The sequence below is a fragment of the Echiichthys vipera genome (genome assembly GCF_963691815.1).
Source record: "Echiichthys vipera genome assembly, chromosome: 15".
Classification (NCBI taxonomy): domain Eukaryota; kingdom Metazoa; phylum Chordata; class Actinopteri; order Perciformes; family Trachinidae; genus Echiichthys; species Echiichthys vipera.
The window spans coordinates 351,484-371,483 of record NC_139840.1 but is presented as its reverse complement, the minus strand read 5'-3'; the positions used below and the strand labels follow the sequence as shown (position 1 = coordinate 371,483).

At 51.9% G+C, this 20,000-nt stretch overlaps 2 protein-coding genes across 3 annotated transcripts in view; one reads left to right on the top strand and one right to left on the bottom strand.

Annotated features, from left to right (window-relative positions):
* Window positions 1-2,886: 2,886 nt before the first annotated feature.
* Window positions 2,887-7,276, bottom strand: tmub1 (transmembrane and ubiquitin-like domain containing 1). Its single transcript, XM_083927754.1, has 3 exons — window positions 7,179-7,276; window positions 3,848-4,438; window positions 2,887-3,543 (listed from the first exon to the last, which is right to left on the bottom strand). Exons 2-3 carry the CDS (start codon window positions 4,372-4,374, stop codon window positions 3,192-3,194), a joined length of 879 nt encoding a protein of 292 aa, XP_083783880.1. The 5' UTR covers window positions 4,375-4,438; window positions 7,179-7,276; the 3' UTR covers window positions 2,887-3,191.
* A 3,479-nt stretch (window positions 7,277-10,755) lies between these two features.
* The window catches only part of ubtfl (upstream binding transcription factor, like), a 27,502-nt gene continuing 18,257 nt past the window's right edge, over window positions 10,756-20,000 (top strand). For both annotated transcript variants that reach the window (XM_083928840.1, XM_083928839.1), the window contains exons 1-4: window positions 10,756-10,896; window positions 14,597-14,688; window positions 17,588-17,763; window positions 19,302-19,385. In XM_083928840.1, coding sequence (XP_083784966.1) covers window positions 14,631-14,688; window positions 17,588-17,763; window positions 19,302-19,385 — 318 coding nt within the window. In that variant the 5' untranslated portion in view covers window positions 10,756-10,896; window positions 14,597-14,630. The remainder of the gene's footprint in view (window positions 10,897-14,596; window positions 14,689-17,587; window positions 17,764-19,301; window positions 19,386-20,000) is intronic.

Here is a 20,000-nt window from a genome sequence, read left to right as displayed (position 1 = left end):
GGAGCTGAGGCTGTAGAGCTCTGGTTCCGTCCTGTTCTCCGTGGTGTTCTCTGTGGTGTTCTCCGTGGTGTTCTCTGTGGTGTTCTCTGTGTTCTCCGTGGTGTTCTCCGTGGTGTTCTCCGTGGTGTTCTCTGTGGTGTTCTCTGTGGTGTTCTCTGTGTTCTCTGTGGTGTTCTCTGTGGTGTTCTCCGTGGTGTTCTCTGTGGTGTTCTCCATGGTGTTCTCTGTGGTGTTCTCCGTGGTGTTCTCTGTGGTGTTCTCTGTGGTGTTCTCTGTGGTGTTCTCCGTGGTGTTCTCTGTGGTGTTCTCCATGGTGTTCTCTGTGGTGTTCTCCGTGGTGTTCTCTGTGGTGTTCTCTGTGGTGTTCTCTGTGGTGTTCTCCGTGGTGTTCTCCGTGGTGTTCTCCGTGGTGTTCTCTGTGGTGTTCTCTGTGTTCTCCGTCATGTTCTCTGTGGTGTTCTCTGTGGTGTTCTCCGTGGTGTTCTCCGTCATGTTCTCCGTGGTGTTCTCTGTGGTGTTCTCTGTGGTGTTCTCTGTGGTGTTCTCCGTGGTGTTCTCTGTGTTCTCTGTGGTGTTCTCCGTGGTGTTCTCTGTGGTGTTCTCTGTGGTGTTCTCTGTGGTGTTCTCCGTGGTGTTCTCCGTGGTGTTCTCTGTGGTGTTCTCTGTGGTGTTCTCTGTGTTCTCTGTGGTGTTCTCTGTGGTGTTCTCTGTGGTGTTCTCTGTGGTGTTCTCCGTGGTGTTCTCCGTGGTGTTCTCTGTGGTGTTCTCTGTGTTCTCCGTCATGTTCTCTGTGGTGTTCTCTGTGGTGTTCTCCGTGGTGTTCTCCGTCATGTTCTCCGTGGTGTTCTCTGTGGTGTTCTCTGTGGCGTTCTCCGTGGTGTTCTCTGTGGTGTTCTCTGTGGTGTTCTCCGTGATGTTCTCCGTGGTGTTCTCTGTGGTGTTCTCCGTGTTCTCTGTGGTGTTCTCTGTGGTGTTCTCTGTGGTGTTCTCCGTGGTGTTCTCCGTCATGTTCTCCGTGGTGTTCTCCGTGGTGTTCTCTGTGGTGTTCTCTGTGGTGTTCTCCGTGGTGTTCTCCGTGGTGTTCTCTGTGTTCTCTGTGTTCTCTGTGGTGTTCTCTGTGGTGTTCTCCGTGGTGTTCTCTGTGGTGTTCTCTGTGGTGTTCTCTGTGGTGTTCTCCGTGGTGTTCTCCGTGGTGTTCTCTGTGGTGTTCTCTGTGGTGTTCTCCGTGGTGTTCTCCGTGGTGTTCTCTGTGGTGTTCTCCGTGGTGTTCTCCGTGGTGTTCTCTGTGGTGTTCTCCGTGGTGTTCTCCGTGGTGTTCTCTGTGGTGTTCTCTGTGTTCTCTGTGGTGTTCTCTGTGGTGTTCTCCGTGGTGTTCTCTGTGGTGTTCTCTGTGGTGTTCTCCGTGGTGTTCTCTGTGGTGTTCTCTGTGGTGTTCTCTGTGTTCTCTGTGGTGTTCTCCGTGGTGTTCTCTGTGGTGTTCTGCGTGGTGTTCTCTGTGTTCTCTGTGGTGTTCTCCGTGGTGTTCTCTGTGGTGTTCTCTGTGGTGTTCTCTGTGTTCTCTGTGGTGTTCTCCGTGGTGTTCTCTGTGGTGTTCTCTGTGGTGTTCTCCGTGGTGTTCTCTGTGTTCTCTGTGGTGTTCTCTGTGGTGTTCTCTGTGGTGTTCTCTGTGGTGTTCTCCGTGGTGTTCTCTGTGGTGTTCTCTGTGGTGTTCTCTGTGGTGTTCTCTGTGGTGTTCTCCGTGGTGTTCTCTGTGGTGTTCTCTGTGGTGTTCTCTGTGGTGTTCTCTGTGGTGTTCTCTGTGGTGTTCTCCGTGGTGTTCTCTGTGGTGTTCTCCGTGGTGTTCTCCGTCCTGTTCTCCGTGGTGTTCTCTGTGGTGTTCTCCGTGGTGTTCCTGATCTGTGGTTTGTGTGTTTCAGTGCTGACGACCTGAAGAGGAAACAGCTGCTTCTTTAAACTTGATTCATCATTAAAGTTCTTTTAGTGTCGTTGGCGTTTGTGTCGCATTATTTCAGCCAAACCCAGATCAGGGATCAAACCGGGATCCTCCGCTTCTCCTGGGGATCCAGCTGCAGGTGTGTTCCCATGGAGACGTGTTGTGTTCCTGATGTGCTTTGGTCTGCTCTCTGAGCTAATGTGGTCTCTGGTCTGGTCTGGTCTGGTCTGGTCTGATGTGGTCTGGTCTGATGTGGTCTGGTCTGGTCTGATGTGGTCTGGTCTGATGTGGTCTGGTCTGGTCTGATGTGGTCTCTGGTCTGGTCTGGTCTGGTCCGGTCTGGTCTGATGTGGTCTCTGGTCTGGTCTGGTCTGATGTGGTCTCTGGTCTGATGTGGTCTCTGGTCTGGTCTGGTCTGATGTGGTCTGGTCTGGTCTGGTCTGGTCTGGTCTGGTGTGGTCTGGTCTGGTCTGGTCTGGTCTGGTCTGGTCTGGTCTGGTGTGGTCTGGTCTGGTCTGGTCTGGTCTGATGTGGTCTGGTCTGATGTGGTCTGGTCTGGTCTGGTCTGGTCTGGTCTGGTGTGGTCTGGTGTGGTCTGGTCTGGTGTGGTCTGGTCTGGTCTGGTCTGGTCTGGTCTGGTGTGGTCTGGTGTGGTCTGGTCTGGTGTGGTCTGGTCTGGTCTGGTCTGATGTGGTCTGGTCTGATGTGGTCTGGTCTGGTCTGGTCTGGTCTGGTCTGGTTTAGTCTGGTCTGGTCTGGTCTGGTCTGGTCTGGTCTGATGTGGTCTGGTCTGGTCTGGTCTGGTCTGGTCTGGTCTGCGTCACAGAAGAGACTCAAAGAAGAACAACCAGATAAATAAATGATTTAATAGAATTTCTCTCTTTTCAAAAACTGTCACTGACACAGAAGAGCCCCCCCCCCCCCCCCACTCCCCCCCCCCCCCCACAGACGGGCCCGGGCTCCGGTCCGGTGCTGGTCCCACACCCTCAGGACCAGGAGGAACCAGAGGAACCAGAGGAACCAGAGGAACCAGAGCAGTAAAAGAGGCACGATGATGAGAAGCCGACACAGAAACTGATCTAAAACAAATTAAAGTTAAAGTCCTCACTGACACTCGCCGTCTCCATGGCAACAGAAAACAAAAAACATGAACTATCAGCGTCCGTTTGGTCCTGCAGGGTCTGGTCCTGCAGGGTCCAGTCCTGCAGGGTCTGGTCCTGCAGGGTCCAGTCCTGCAGGGTCCGGTCCTGCAGAGCAGCTAGCGGCGGTAAACTCCAAAGGCCACCAGGCTGAGGAAGATGGTGACGCCCACCAGCGAGGCGGTGGCGGGGGCGGTGAAGAACTGCCGGTACTGGATCTGACAGTACCACAGCACGGACAGCATGAGGACCAGCAGGGGGACCATCAGGCTGCCCACGTTCAGAGCCACCTGCACCTGGTCGGCGGGCCGCGGCCCCCCCGCCGCCCCTCGGCCGGCGTGCTGGGAGATGTGGCAGTGCAGGACGCAGTTATGGGCCAGGTTCAGAGAGGCCAGAGTCTGGGCGTCGTCCTGCAGCAGCTGCCCCTGATAGATCAGCCGCACCTGCTGCTCCTGGCCCGCAAAGTAGGTCCTGGAGGGGTCAGGGGGCAGGGGTCAGAGGTCAGAGGGCAGAGGGCAGAGGGCAGGACCAAACACCACGACAACAATCAGAACAACAACAGCGATCACAGTGTTACAGTATTGTATTTGTGTTGTGTTACAGTAGTGTTACAGTAGTGTTACAGTGTTGTTGTAGTGGTGTTACAGTGTTGTTGCTGTGATGTTGTGTTACAGTGATGTTGTAGTGTTGTTGTGTTACAGTAGTGTTACAGTGTTGTTACAGTGATGTTGCTGTGATGTTGTGTTACAGTGTTGCTGTAGTGGTGTTGTGTTACCGTTTGATGTATCCGATGGTGTCCTGTGGTGTCACCTGGGCCGTTCTCTCGGTGTCGTTGAGAAACTTCAGTCTGACCACCATGTTCCTGTGGGAGGACGGAGACTCTCCTCCTCCTGCTCCTCCCTCTCCTCCTCCTCCTCCTCCTCCTCCTCCTCCTCCTCCCTCTCCTCCTCCTCCTCCTGCTCCTCCTCTGCTCCTCACCCCATCTCCTCCAGCCTCCCCCCCTCCTGCCCCCTCCCCCTTCTCCTCCTGCGTGGAGGTGTCGGGGGGCGGAGCTTCAGTCACAGAGCTGTCACTCACCGAGCTGGACGGCGAGGAGGAGGTGGCGTTGGCGGTGGAGGGGAGTCTGTCCTGGTAGGCGGGGGCAGTCTGCAGCGAGGGGGCGGGGCCTGGGGCGGACGTGAACAGGTGCTCCGGGGGCTCGGCGGTGCGGGTGGAGACCCAGGCGAGCAGCAGCACCACGAGGAGCAGCAGGGAGCCGAACAACAGCGTCACCTCGTCTCCCACGCCTTCAATCAGAGCCATCGCCCACGGCAACGCCCGCTGAGGTCAACAAGGGGGCGGGCTTAGCATCAAGGGGTCACACCACCTGTTCACAGGACAGGACACTTTAGCACACGTTTATGCTCCTAGAGGACACTTTAACACACGTTTATGCTCCTAGAGGACACTTTAACACACGTTTATGCTCCTAGAGGACACTTTAACACACGCTTATGCTCCTAGAGGACACTTTAGCACACGTTTATGCTCCTAGAGGACACTTTAACACACGTTTATGCTCCTAGAGGACACTTTAGCACACGTTTATGCTCCTAGAGGACACTTTAGCACACGTTTATGCTCCTAGAGGACACTTTAACACACGTTTATGCTCCTAGAGGACACTTTAGCACACGTTTATGCTCCTAGAGGACACTTTAGCACACGTTTATGCTCCTAGAGGACACTTTAGCACACGTTTATGCTCCTAGAGGACACTTTAGCACACGTTTATGCTCCTAGAGGACACTTTAACACACGTTTATGCTCCTAGAGGACACTTTAGCACACGTTTATGCTCCTAGAGGACACTTTAACACACGTTTATGTTCCTAGAGGACACTTTAACACACGTTTATGCTCCTAGAGGACACTTTAGCACAGGTTTATGCTCCTAGAGGACACTTTAGCACACGTTTATGCTCCTAGAGGACACTTTAACACACGTTTATGCTCCTAGAAGACACTTTAGCACACGTTTATGCTCCTACACTTTAACACACGTTTATGCTCCTAGAGGACACTTTAACACATGTTTATGTTCCTAGAGGACACTTTAGCACACGTTTATGCTCCTAGAGGACACTTTAGCACACGTTTATGCTCCTAGAGGACACTTTAGCACACGTTTATGCTCCTAGAGGACACTTTAGCACACGTTTATGCTCCTAGAGGACACTTTAACACACGTTTATGCTCCTAGAGGACACTTTAACACACGTTTATGCTCCTAGAGGACACTTTAACACACGTTTATGCTCCTAGAGGACACTTTAGCACACGTTTATGCTCCTAGAGGACACTTTAACACACGTTTATGCTCCTAGAGGACACTTTAACACACGTTTATGCTCCTAGAGGACACTTTAACACACGTTTATGCTCCTAGAGGACACTTTAACACACGTTTATGCTCCTACAGGACACTTTAGCACACGTTTATGCTCCTAGAGGACACTTTAACACACGTTTATGCTCCTAGAGGACACTTTAGCACACGTTTATGCTCCTAGAGGACACTTTAGCACACGTTTATGCTCCTAGAGGACACTTTAGCACACGTTTATGCTCCTAGAGGACACTTTAGCACACGTTTATGCTCCTAGAGGACACTTTAACACACGTTTATGCTCCTAGAGGACACTTTAGCACACGTTTATGCTCCTAGAGGACACTTTAACACACGTTTATGCTCCTAGAGGACACTTTAGCACACGTTTATGCTCCTAGAGGACACTTTAACACACGTTTATGCTCCTAGAGGACACTTTAACACACGTTTATGCTCCTAGAGGACACTTTAGCACAGGTTTATGCTCCTAGAGGACACTTTAGCACACGTTTATGCTCCTAGAGGACACTTTAACACACGTTTATGCTCCTAGAGGACACTTTAGCACACGTTTATGCTCCTACACTTTAACACACGTTTATGCTCCTAGAGGACACTTTAACACACGTTTATGCTCCTAGAGGACACTTTAGCACACGTTTATGCTCCTAGAGGACACTTTAACACACGTTTATGCTCCTAGAGGACACTTTAGCACACGTTTATGCTCCTAGAGGACACTTTAGCACACGTTTATGCTCCTAGAGGACACTTTAACACACGTTTATGCTCCTAGAGGACACTTTAACACACGTTTATGCTCCTAGAGGACACTTTAGCACACGTTTATACTCCTAGAGGACACTTTAACACACGTTTATGCTCCTAGAGGACACTTTAACACACGTTTATGCTCCTACACTTTAACAGACGTTTATGCTCCTAGAGGACACTTTAACACACGTTTATGCTCCTAGAGGACACTTTAACACACGTTTATGCTCCTAGAGGACACTTTAACACACGTTTATGCTCCTAGAGGACACTTTAACACACGTTTATGCTCCTAGAGGACACTTTAGCACACGTTTATGCTCCTAGAGGACACTTTAACACACGTTTATGCTCCTAGAGGACACTTTAACACACGTTTATGCTCCTAGAGGACACTTTAACACACGTTTATGCTCCTAGAGGACACTTTAACACACGTTTATGCTCCTAGAGGACACTTTAACACACGTTTATGCTCCTAGAGGACACTTTAGCACACGTTTATGCTCCTAGAGGACACTTTAACACACGTTTATGCTCCTAGAGGACACTTTAACACACGTTTATGCTCCTAGAGGACACTTTAACACACGTTTATGCTCCTAGAGGACACTTTAACACACGTTTATGCTCCTAGAGGACACTTTAACACACGTTTATGCTCCTAGAGGACACTTTAACACACGTTTATGCTCCTAGAGGACACTTTAACACACGTTTATAATGTAGCAGTAAAGTAGTAAAGTGTGTATTAGTACTGTAGTACTAACACACACTGATACTTTGCTGCACTGCTGTCGATTGAGATTCATGTTGATGCTACAACTCTGAGCTAACTGTTAGCAGCCGACAGGAAGTGTGCTAAGCTACGTGCTAACAGCTGTTAGCAGCGCCGGCCGTGAGCTCGTGAGTGAAAGAAGTGAAAGAAGAGAGAGATGGAGAAGAAGAAGAAGAAACTTACTGTGGAGCAGAGGCGTCACATCACACACTGTTAGCCTGCAGGCTAACCATGCTAACCTCTTCCGGCTGCTGCTGCTGCTGCTTCTTCTTCTGTGGTGCTGACGTAGCAGTGACGCGGCGGGGACGCTCTGCTTCCGCCTGCTGGACAGCGAAGTAACTATTTTTATTTATTTATTTATTTTAGATTTATTTATTATATTTAAATCACTAAGTAACCATCTGTTATTATTTATTATTATTATTTATTATTATTATTATTTATTATTATTATTTATTATTATTATTTATTATTTAGTGTATTATCAGGTGTGTTATCAGGTGTGTTATCAGGTGTATTATCAGGTGTTATCAGGTGTTATCAGGTGTGTTATCAGGTGTGTTATCAGGTGTGTTATCAGGTGTGTTATCAGGTGTATTATCAGGTGTGTTATCAGGTGTTATCAGGTGTGTTATCAGGTGTTATCAGGTGTATTATCAGGTATTATCAGGTGTGTTATCAGGTGTGTTATCAGGTGTATTATCAGGTGTATTATCAGGTGTGTTATCAGGTGTTATCAGGTGTGTTATCAGGTGTGTTATCAGGTGTATTATCAGGTGTGTTATCAGGTGTATTATCAGGTGTATTATCAGGTGTGTTATCAGGTGTTATCAGGTGTGTTATCAGGTGTGTTATCAGGTGTATTATCAGGTGTGTTATCAGGTGTGTTATCAGGTGTTATCAGGTATTATCAGGTGTATTATCAGGTGTGTTATCAGGTGTGTTATCAGGTGTATTATCAGGTGTGTTATCAGGTGTGTTATCAGGTGTGTTATCAGGTGTTATCAGGTGTATTATCAGGTGTTATCAGGTGTATTATCAGGTGTTTTATCAGGTGTATTATCAGGTGTGTTATCAGGTGTATTATCAGGTGTTATCAGGTGTGTTATCAGGTGTATTATCAGGTGTGTTATCAGGTGTGTTATCAGGTGTGTTATCAGGTGTGTTATCAGGTGTTATCAGGTGTGTTATCAGGTGTGTTATCAGGTGTTATCAGGTGTGTTATCAGGTGTGTTATCAGGTGTGTTATCAGGTGTATTATCAGGTGTGTTATCAGGTGTATTATCAGGTGTGTTATCAGGTGTGTTATCAGGTGTGTTATCAGGTGTTATCAGGTGTGTTATCAGGTGTGTTATCAGGTGTGTTATCAGGTGTATTATCAGGTGTATTATCAGGTGTGTTATCAGGTGTGTTATCAGGTGTGTTATCAGGTGTATTATCAGGTGTGTTATCAGGTGTGTTATCAGGTGTATTATCAGGTGTTATCAGGTGTGTTATCAGGTGTGTTATCAGGTGTATTATCAGGTGTGTTATCAGGTGTTATCAGGTGTGTTATCAGGTGTGTTATCAGGTGTGTTATCAGGTGTTATCAGGTGTGTTATCAGGTGTGTTATCAGGTGTTATCAGGTGTTATCAGGTGTGTTATCAGGTGTGTTATCAGGTGTGTTATCAGGTGTGTTATCAGGTGTGTTATCAGGTGTTATCAGGTGTGTTATCAGGTGTATTATCAGGTGTGTTATCAGGTGTTATCAGGTGTTATCAGGTGTGTTATCAGGTGTGTTATCAGGTGTATTATCAGGTGTGTTATCAGGTGTGTTATCAGGTGTGTTATCAGGTGTGTTATCAGGTGTGTTATCAGGTGTGTTATCAGGTGTGTTATCAGGTGTTATCAGGTGTTATCAGGTGTGTTATCAGGTGTTATCAGGTGTGTTATCAGGTGTTATCAGGTTTGTTATCAGGTGTATTATCAGGTGTGTTATCAGGTGTGTTATCAGGTGTGTTATCAGGTGTGTTATCAGGTGTATTATCAGGTGTGTTATCAGGTGTGTTATCAGGTGTGTTATCAGGTGTTATCAGGTGTGTTATCAGGTGTGTTATCAGGTGTGTTATCAGGTGTATTATCAGGTGTATTATCAGGTGTGTTATCAGGTGTGTTATCAGGTGTGTTATCAGGTGTATTATCAGGTGTGTTATCAGGTGTGTTATCAGGTGTGTTATCAGGTGTGTTATCAGGTGTTATCAGGTGTATTATCAGGTGTTATCAGGTGTTATCAGGTGTGTTATCAGGTGTATTATCAGGTGTTATCAGGTGTATTATCAGGTGTATTATCAGGTGTATTATCAGGTGTGTTATCAGGTGTGTTATCAGGTGTGTTATCAGGTGTGTTATCAGGTGTATTATCAGGTGTATTATCAGGTGTATTATCAGGTGTGTTATCAGGTGTGTTATCAGGTGTGTTATCAGGTGTTATCAGGTATGTTATCAGGTGTATTATCAGGTGTGTTATCAGGTGTATTATCAGGTGTATTATCAGGTGTATTATCAGGTGTGTTATCAGGTGTGTTATCAGGTGTGTTATCAGGTGTTATCAGGTATGTTATCAGGTGTATTATCAGGTGTATTATCAGGTGTGTTATCAGGTGTGTTATCAGGTGTTATCAGGTGTGTTATCAGGTGTGTTATCAGGTGTTATCAGGTGTTATCAGGTGTGTTATCAGGTGTGTTATCAGGTGTATTATCAGGTGTGTTATCAGGTGTGTTATCAGGTGTATTATCAGGTGTGTTATCAGGTGTATTATCAGGTGTGTTATCAGGTGTATTATCAGGTGTATTATCAGGTGTGTTATCAGGTGTGTTATCAGGTGTGTTATCAGGTGTGTTATCAGGTGTATTATCAGGTGTGTTATCAGGTGTTATCAGGTGTGTTATCAGGTGTATTATCAGGTGTGTTATCAGGTGTATTATCAGGTGTGTTATCAGGTGTGTTATCAGGTGTATTATCAGGTGTGTTATCAGGTGTTATCAGGTGTATTATCAGGTGTGTTATCAGGTGTGTTATCAGGTGTGTTATCAGGTGTGTTATCAGGTGTGTTATCAGGTGTTATCAGGTGTGTTATCAGGTGTGTTATCAGGTGTATTATCAGGTGTTATCAGGTGTGTTATCAGGTGTGTTATCAGGTGTATTGAACAGCTGGATGTATGGATTGATCAGTGAGGACCTCCTCAGGTCTGTGGGAGGGGACCGGTGACTCGGGAGATCAGACCCGGGAGGCGGTGTGTTGTCAGCGGGCAGGATGCCATGTGGATGCGGGCTGCCGTCCTGCAGGATGCGGGTTAACCGCCGTCTCCGAGCCGCTGATGAGCTCCGACAGGCCGGGGAGGGAGAGCCGAGCAGCCGGCAGACCTGGAGACTTTTCCGCACACTTTGGTTCTTCCTCTCGGAGCCTGGAGCCGCGTCTCCCCGGCCGCCGGGTCCCCGGGCCCCGGTCCTCTGTCTCCCCGCCGGTCACAGCATCTGGACCCGGACCAGGTCCAGTGAGGAGGGTCGGGCTCCGGGAGGAGGACGCAGCCGCAGCGGACCCTTTTACAGCTCTTGTGTAAATACAGAGAATAAAAATATAATTGCACATGTGAAGAAGTTTCAGCGGGGTTTGGCTGCTGCTTTCCCCGCTGTCTCTGGTTTCATCCTCCGCCTTTGTCCTCATGTTTTCTCCCGGAGTTCCTCCCCCTGCGGCGCTGGGCGGAGTTTCATACCGGACTAGACGCTCCTTTTGTCGGATTCGTTTCGAGCTGACTCCCCGGGGTTTACGGCGCAAAAAACACCACTTTGCGAGTCCCGAAGTCCCGCAGAAGACCACGGTGGTGTGCGGTACCGACCCGGGTCTCCGTCTCAGTCTGAAGGTGAGTCCCTGGATGTGGTTTTGAGGCAGATTTTCGGGGTTTTGTGCTCGCTTGTCCCCGAGTCGCCAGGACACTCATGGCGGCTCCGCAGTGAAGGCTTCTGGGGCAGCGGACGGACCCGAGCCGCTCCGCTCCTCTAACCCCGAACACGCTCCGCTTCAGCCCCGGGACACCGGGAATAACCCCCTCTTTCACCGCATTTACACATTTAAAGCGTCGCTGGTTCACACCGACACATGTCGACGGTTTCCAGCATTTCACCGTTTTCCCGCAGATCCGCTTTAATCCGCTGCACGTGTTTAATGTTCCTGTGTAAAATATGAATTATTAATCTTTAATGTGCCGTCAGGGCTCGTGTTGGTGCACTTGTGCCGCAGTTTGAACACATTTCACCGCAGAAGCTCCGGCTAGCTTCGCTCTGTAGCTGTTTTCGTGCCAGCGGAAGCTACGTGGTGACTCCTGCCGGAGGAGGGGCGCCATTACCGGGCAGCTGCAGCGCGACGGCCCGGTAATGGCTCCGCATCACCGCCGCTGCGCCCACACGTCACCGAGCAACAGGGACGATTTAATACAGTTTATAACACATTTAAAACACATTTAAAACGCTTTAAAACACATTTAATACGCTTTAAAACAGTTTATTACACATTTAATACGCTTTAAAACACATTTAATACGCTTTAAAACACATTTAAAACGCTTTAAAACAGTTTAAAAACGCTTTAAAACACATTTAAAACGCTTTAAAACAGTTTAAAAACGCTTTAAAACACATTTAAAACACTTTAAAAACGCTTTAAAACACTCTGTGGGTCCAGGACTCAGTGGTCCAGGACTCGGTGGTCCAGGACTCGGTGGGTCCAGGACTCGGTGGTCCAGACTCTGTGGGTCCAGACTCTGTGGGTCCAGACTCGGTGGTCCAGGACTCGGTGGGTCCAGGACTCTGTGGGTCCAGGACTCTGTGGGTCCAGACTCGGTGGTCCAGACTCTGTGGTCCAGACTCTGTGGGTCAGACTCTGGGTCCAGGACTCGGTGGTCCAGACTCGGTGGTCCAGGACTCGGTGGTCCAGGACTCTGTGGTCCAGGACTCTGTGGGTCCAGGACTCTGTGGGTCCAGGACTCGGTGGTCCAGGACTCGGTGGGTCCAGACTCTGTGGGTCCAGGACTCGGTTGTCCAGGACTCTGTGGTCCAGGACTCTGTGGGTCCAGGACTCTGTGGTCCAGGACTCTGTGGGTCCAGGACTCTGTGGGTCCAGGACTCTGTGGGTCCAGGACTCGGTGGTCCAGGACTCGGTGGTCCAGGACTCGGTGGGTCCAGACTCTGTGGGTCCAGGACTCTGTGGGTCCAGGACTCTGTGGGTCCAGGACTCTGTGGGTCCAGACTCTGTGGGTCCAGGACTCGGTGGTCCAGGACTCTGTGGGTCCAGGACTCTGTGGGTCCAGGTCAGACTCAGTGGGTCCAGGACTCTGTGGTCCAGGACTCTGTGGGTCCAGGACTCTGTGGGTCCAGACTCTGTGGGTCCAGGACTCTGTGGTCCAGGACTCTGTGGGTCCAGGACTCTGTGGGTCCAGGTCAGACTCAGTGGGTCCAGACTCGGTGGTCCAGGACTTGGTGGTCCAGGACTCTGTGGTCCAGGTCAGACTCTGTGGGTCCAGGACTCGGTGGTCCAGGACTCTGTGGGTCCAGGACTCTGTGGTCCAGGACTCTGTGGGTCCAGGACTCGGTGGGTCCAGGACTCTGTGGGTCCAGACTCTGTGGTCCAGACTCTGTGGGTCAGACTCTGGGTCCAGGACTCGGTGGTCCAGACTCGGTGGTCCAGGACTCTGTGGTCCAGGACTCTGTGGGTCCAGGACTCTGTGGGTCCAGGACTCGGTGGTCCAGGACTCGGTGGGTCCAGACTCTGTGGGTCCAGGACTCGGTTGTCCAGGACTCTGTGGTCCAGGACTCTGTGGGTCCAGGACTCTGTGGTCCAGGACTCTGTGGGTCCAGGACTCTGTGGGTCCAGGACTCGGTGGTCCAGGACTCGGTGGTCCAGGACTCGGTGGGTCCAGACTCTGTGGGTCCAGGACTCTGTGGGTCCAGGACTCGGTGGTCCAGGACTCTGTGGGTCCAGGACTCTGTGGGTCCAGGTCAGACTCAGTGGGTCCAGGACTCTGTGGTCCAGGACTCTGTGGGTCCAGGACTCTGTGGGTCCAGACTCTGTGGGTCCAGGACTCTGTGGTCCAGGACTCTGTGGGTCCAGGACTCTGTGGGTCCAGGTCAGACTCAGTGGGTCCAGACTCGGTGGTCCAGGACTTGGTGGTCCAGGACTCTGTGGTCCAGGTCAGACTCTGTGGGTCCAGGACTCGGTGGTCCAGGACTCTGTGGGTCCAGGACTCTGTGGTCCAGGACTCTGTGGGTCCAGGACTCGGTGGGTCCAGGACTCTGTGGGTCCAGGACTCGGTGGGTCCAGGACTCGGTGGGTCCAGGACTCTGTGGGTCCAGGTCAGACTCAGTGGGTCCAGGACTCTGTGGTCCAGGACTCTGTGGGTCCAGGACTCTGTGGGTCCAGACTCTGTGGGTCCAGGACTCTGTGGTCCAGGACTCTGTGGGTCCAGGACTCTGTGGGTCCAGGTCAGACTCAGTGGGTCCAGACTCGGTGGTCCAGGACTTGGTGGTCCAGGACTCTGTGGTCCAGGTCAGACTCTGTGGGTCCAGGACTCGGTGGTCCAGGACTCTGTGGGTCCAGGACTCTGTGGTCCAGGACTCTGTGGGTCCAGGACTCGGTGGGTCCAGGACTCTGTGGGTCCAGACTCTGTGGTCCAGACTCTGTGGGTCAGACTCTGGGTCCAGGACTCGGTGGTCCAGACTCGGTGGTCCAGGACTCGGTGGTCCAGGACTCTGTGGTCCAGGACTCTGTGGGTCCAGGACTCTGTGGGTCCAGGACTCGGTGGTCCAGGACTCGGTGGGTCCAGACTCTGTGGGTCCAGGACTCGGTTGTCCAGGACTCTGTGGTCCAGGACTCTGTGGGTCCAGGACTCTGTGGTCCAGGACTCTGTGGGTCCAGGACTCTGTGGGTCCAGGACTCGGTGGTCCAGGACTCGGTGGTCCAGGACTCGGTGGGTCCAGACTCTGTGGGTCCAGGACTCTGTGGGTCCAGGACTCGGTGGTCCAGGACTCTGTGGGTCCAGGACTCTGTGGGTCCAGGTCAGACTCAGTGGGTCCAGGACTCTGTGGTCCAGGACTCTGTGGGTCCAGGACTCTGTGGGTCCAGACTCTGTGGGTCCAGGACTCTGTGGTCCAGGACTCTGTGGGTCCAGGACTCTGTGGGTCCAGGTCAGACTCAGTGGGTCCAGACTCGGTGGTCCAGGACTTGGTGGTCCAGGACTCTGTGGTCCAGGTCAGACTCTGTGGGTCCAGGACTCGGTGGTCCAGGACTCTGTGGGTCCAGGACTCTGTGGTCCAGGACTCTGTGGGTCCAGGACTCGGTGGGTCCAGGACTCTGTGGGTCCAGGACTCGGTGGGTCCAGGACTCGGTGGGTCCAGGACTCGGTGGGTCCAGGTCAGACTCTGTGGGTCCAGGTCAGACGGGGTCAGAGGACAAACATGAGACCAGAACAAAACTGGATCTGATGCAGAAAGAACTTGTTGTTGTTGTTTATTATATTTTATTATTGTGATTCATATGAATTTATTTTGTTGTTGTTGTTGTTGTTGCAGAGGGGGGGGCGGAGTCTCCTCCGTCAGTCTCAGGATGAACGGCAGCACCAGCGTCTCTGCAGCTCAGAGATCCAGAGTCAAGAGGGAGCCAGGTACCTGTCTGTCTCTCACCTGTCTGTCTGTCTGTCTCTCACCTGTCTGTCTGTCTCTCACCTGTCTGTCTCTCACCTGTCTGTCTGTCTCTCACCTGTCTGTCTGTCTCTCACCTGTCTGTCTCTCACCTGTCTGTCTGTCTCTCACCTGTCTGTCTCTCACCTGTCTGTCTCTCACCTGTCTCTCTCTCACCTGTCTCTCTCTCACCTGTCTCTCTCTCACCTGTCTGTCTCTCACCTGTCTGTCTCTCACCTGTCTGTCTCTCTCTCACCTGTCTGTCTCTCTCACCTGTCTGTCTGTCTCTCACCTGTCTGTCTGTCTCTCACCTGTCTGTCTGTCCGACTCTCACCTGTCTGTCTGCCTCTCACCTGTCTGCCTCTCACCTGTCTGTCTGTCCCTCACCTGTCTGTCTCTCACCTGTCTGTCTGTCTCTCACCTGTCTGTCTGTCTCTCACCTGTCTGTCTGTCTGTCTCTCACCTATCTGTCCGTCTCTCACCTGTCTGTCTGTCTCTCACCTGTCTGTCTGTCTCTCACCTGTCTGTCTCTCACCTGTCTCTCTCTCACCTGTCTGTCTCTCACCTGTCTGTCTGTCTCTCACCTGTCTGTCTCTCACCTGTCTGCCTTTCACCTGTCTGTCTCTCACCTGTCTGTCTGTCTGTGTCTCACCTGTCTGTCTCTCACCTGTCTGTCTCTCACCTGTCTGTCTGTCTGTGTCTCACCTGTCTCACCTGTCTGTCTCTCACCTGTCATTCTGTCTCTCTCCTGTCTGTCTCTCACCTGTCTGTCTCTCACCTGTCTGTCTCTCACCTGTCTGTCTGCAGATGACTGGTCGAAGGAGGACTGCCTCACCTGTCTCACCTGTCTCACCTGTCTGTCTCTCACCTGTCTGTCTGCAGATGACTGGTCGAAGGAGGACTGCCTCACCTGTCTCACCTGTCTCACCTGTCTGTCTCTCACCTGTCTGTCTGCAGATGACTGGTCGAAGGAGGACTGCCTCACCTGTCTGTCTCTCACCTGTCTGTCTCTCACCTGTCTGTCTGCAGATGACTGGTCGAAGGAGGACTGCCTCACCTGTCTGTCTCTCACCTGTCTCACCTCTCTCACCTGTCTGTCTGCAGATGACTGGTCGAAGGAGGACTGCCTCACCTGTCTCACCTGTCTGTCTCTCACCTGTCTGTCTGCAGATGACTGGTCGAAGGAGGACTGCCTCACCTGTCTGTCTCTCACCTGTCTGTCTCTCACCTGTCTGTCTGCAGATGACTGGTCGAAGGAGGACTGCCTCACCTGTCTCACCTGTCTCACCTGTCTGTCTCTCACCTGTCTGTCTGCAGATGACTGGTCGAAGGAGGACTGCCTCACCTGTCTGTCTCTCACCTGTCTGTCTCTCACCTGTCTGTCTGCAGATGACTGGTCGAAGGAGGACTGCCTCACCTGTCTCACCTGTCTCACCTGTCTGTCTCTCACCTGTCTGTCTGCAGATGACTGGTCGAAGGAGGACTGTCTCACCTGTCTCACCTGTCTGTCTCTCACCTGTCTGTCTGCAGATGACTGGTCGAAGGAGGACTGCCTCACCTGTCTCACCTGTCTGTCTCTCACCTGTCTGTCTGCAGATGACTGGTCGAAGGAGGACTGCCTCACCTGTCTCACCTGTCTCACCTGTCTGTCTCTCACCTGTCTGTCTGCAGATGACTGGTCGAAGGAGGACTGCCTCACCTGTCTCACCTGTCTGTCTCTCACCTGTCTGTCTGCAGATGACTGGTCGAAGGAGGACTGCCTCACCTGTCTCACCTGTCTCACCTGTCTGTCTCTCACCTGTCTGTCTGCAGATGACTGGTCGAAGGAGGACTGCCTCACCTGTCTCACCTGTCTGTCTCTCACCTGTCTGTCTGCAGATGACTGGTCGAAGGAGGACTGCCTCACCTGTCTCACCTGTCTCACCTGTCTGTCTCTCACCTGTCTGTCTGCAGATGACTGGTCGAAGGAGGACTGCCTCACCTGTCTCACCTGTCTCACCTGTCTGTCTCTCACCTGTCTGTCTGCAGATGACTGGTCGAAGGAGGACTGCCTCACCTGTCTGTCTCTCACCTGTCTGTCTCTCACCTGTCTGTCTGCAGATGACTGGTCGAAGGAGGACTGCCTCACCTGTCTGTCTCTCACCTGTCTCACCTCTCTCACCTGTCTGTCTGCAGATGACTGGTCGAAGGAGGACTGCCTCACCTGTCTCACCTGTCTGTCTCTCACCTGTCTGTCTGCAGATGACTGGTCGAAGGAGGACTGCCTCACCTGTCTGTCTCTCACCTGTCTGTCTCTCACCTGTCTGTCTGCAGATGACTGGTCGAAGGAGGACTGCCTCACCTGTCTCACCTGTCTCACCTGTCTGTCTCTCACCTGTCTGTCTGCAGATGACTGGTCGAAGGAGGACTGCCTCACCTGTCTGTCTCTCACCTGTCTGTCTCTCACCTGTCTGTCTGCAGATGACTGGTCGAAGGAGGACTGCCTCACCTGTCTCACCTGTCTCACCTGTCTGTCTCTCACCTGTCTGTCTGCAGATGACTGGTCGAAGGAGGACTGTCTCACCTGTCTCACCTGTCTGTCTCTCACCTGTCTGTCTGCAGATGACTGGTCGAAGGAGGACTGCCTCACCTGTCTCACCTGTCTGTCTCTCACCTGTCTGTCTGCAGATGACTGGTCGAAGGAGGACTGCCTCACCTGTCTCACCTGTCTCACCTGTCTGTCTCTCACCTGTCTGTCTGCAGATGACTGGTCGAAGGAGGACTGCCTCACCTGTCTCACCTGTCTGTCTCTCACCTGTCTGTCTGCAGATGACTGGTCGAAGGAGGACTGCCTCACCTGTCTCACCTGTCTCACCTGTCTGTCTCTCACCTGTCTGTCTGCAGATGACTGGTCGAAGGAGGACTGCCTCCTGCTGCTGGAGAGAATCCGTAGTTTGCTTCCTGAAACCGACGCCATGAAATACAAAACCACGGAGTCGCACTTCGACTGGGACAAGATCTGCTTCGGCAGCTTCACCGGAGAGATGTGCCGCCAGAAGTGGCAGCGGGTGTCCTCCGACGTACGCACGCCGCCGCCGCCATCCCATAATGCACCTGTCTGTCTGTAACCGCCATCCCATAATGCACCTGTCTGTCTGTAACCGCCATCCCATAATGCACCTGTCTGTCTGTGACCTCCATCCCATAATGCACCTGTCTGTGTCTGTAACCGCCATCCCATAATGCACCTGTCTGTCTGTGACCGCCATCCCATAATGCACCTGTCTGTCTGTGACCGCCATCCCACAATGCACCTGTCTGTCTGTGACCGCCATCCCATAATGCACCTGTCTGTCTGTGACGGTGACGTCTGTAACGGTGAAGTCTGTAACGGTGACGTCTGTAACGGTGACTCTGTAACGGTGACGTCTGTAACGGTGACTCTGTAACGGTGACTCTGTAACGGTGACGCCTGTAGAAGAAGAAGAAGAATTACTTTATTAATCCCACACGGGGAAATTGGATTTTTTTTTGTAACGGTGACTCTGTAACGGTGACTCTGTGACGGTGACGTCTGTGACGGTGACGTCTGTGACGGTGACGCCTGTGACGGTGAGGCCTGTAACGGTGACGCCTGTAACGGTGACGCCTGTAACGGTGACGCCTGTAACGGTGACTCTGTAACGGTGACTCTGTAACGGTGACGCCTGTAACGGTGACGTCTGTAGCGGTGACGTCTGTAACGGTGACTCTGTAACGGTGACGTCTGTAACGGTGACTCTGTAACGGTGACTCTAACGGTGACTCTGTAACGGTGACGCCTGTGACGGTGACTCTGTAACGGTGACGTCTGTAACGGTGAAGTCTGTAACGGTGACTCTGTAACGGTGACTCTGTAACGGTGACGTCTGTAACGGTGACTCTGTAACGGTGACGTCTGTAGCGGTGACGTCTGTAACGGTGACGCCTGTAACGGTGACGTCTGTAACGGTGACTCTGTAATGGTGACGTCTGTAACGGTGACTCTGTAACGGTGACGCCTGTGACGGTGACTCTGTAATGGTGACGTCTGTAACGGTGACTCTGTAACGGTGACTCTGTAACGGTGACGCCTGTAACGGTGACTCTGTAACGGTGACTCTGTAACGGTGACGCCTGTAACGGTGACTCTGTAACGGTGACTCTGTAACGGTGACTCTGTGACGGTGACGTCTGTAACGGTGACTCTGTAACGGTGACGCCTCTAACGGTAACGTCTGTAACGGTGACTCTGTAACGGTGACGCCTGTGACGGTGACGCCTGTAACGGTGACTCTGTAACGGTGACTCTGTAACGGTGACGCCTGTAACGGTGACTCTGTAACGGTGACTCTGTAACGGTGACTCTGTGACGGTGACGTCTGTAACGGTGACTCTGTAACGGTGACTGACGCCTCTAACGGTAACGTCTGTAACGGTGACTCTGTAACGGTGACTCTGTAACGGTGACTCTGTAACGGTGACTCTGTAACGGTGACGCCTCTAACGGTAACGTCTGTAACGGTGACGTCTGTAACGCTGACTCTGTAACGGTGACTCTGTAACGGTGACTCTGTAACGGTGACGTCTTGTGTTTCAGGTGCGTAAATACAGAACGATGACAGAACTCATCGTTGACGCCACAGAGTTCGTGAAGAATCCGTACAAAGGCAAGAAACTGAAGGTGAGTGAGGGGACGAGGGGACGAGGACGTGAGGGGACGAGGACATGAGGAGACGAGGACATGAGGGGACGAGGAGACGAGGATGTGAGGGGACAAGGACGTGAGGGGACGAGGACGTGAGGGGACGAGGAGACGAGAACATGAGGGGGCGAGGAGACAAGGACATGAGGGGACGAGGAGACAAGGACATGAGGGGACAAGGACATGAGGGGACGAGGAGACAAGGACATGAGGGGACAAGGACATGAGGGGACGAGGAGACAAGGACATGAGGGGATGAGGAGACAAGGACATGAGGGGACAAGGACATGAGGGGACGAGGAGACAAGGACATGAGGGGACAAGGACATGAGGGGACGAGGAGACAAGGACATGAGGGGACAAGGACATGAGGGGACGAGGAGACAAGGACATGAGGGGGCGAGGAGACAAGGACATGAGGGGACGAGGACATGAGGGGACAAGGACATGAGGGGACGAGGAGACAAGGACATGAGGGGACGAGGAGACAAGGACATGAGGGGACGAGGAGACAAGGACATGAGGGGGGAGAAGACGAGGGGACGACTATTAGCTTGTAGCATTAAGTGTAAGAGTGTCTCTGACTCTGTCTCT

Coding starts and splice junctions, on each gene's coding strand:
- tmub1 (XM_083927754.1), bottom strand. CDS start 4,374: ATGGCTCTGATTGAAGGCGTGGGAGACGAGGTGACGCTGTTGTTCGGC. Junction 3,544..3,847: donor ACCATCGGATACATCAAACG/GTAACACAACAC, acceptor TGACCCCTCCAG/GACCTACTTTGCGGGCCAGG.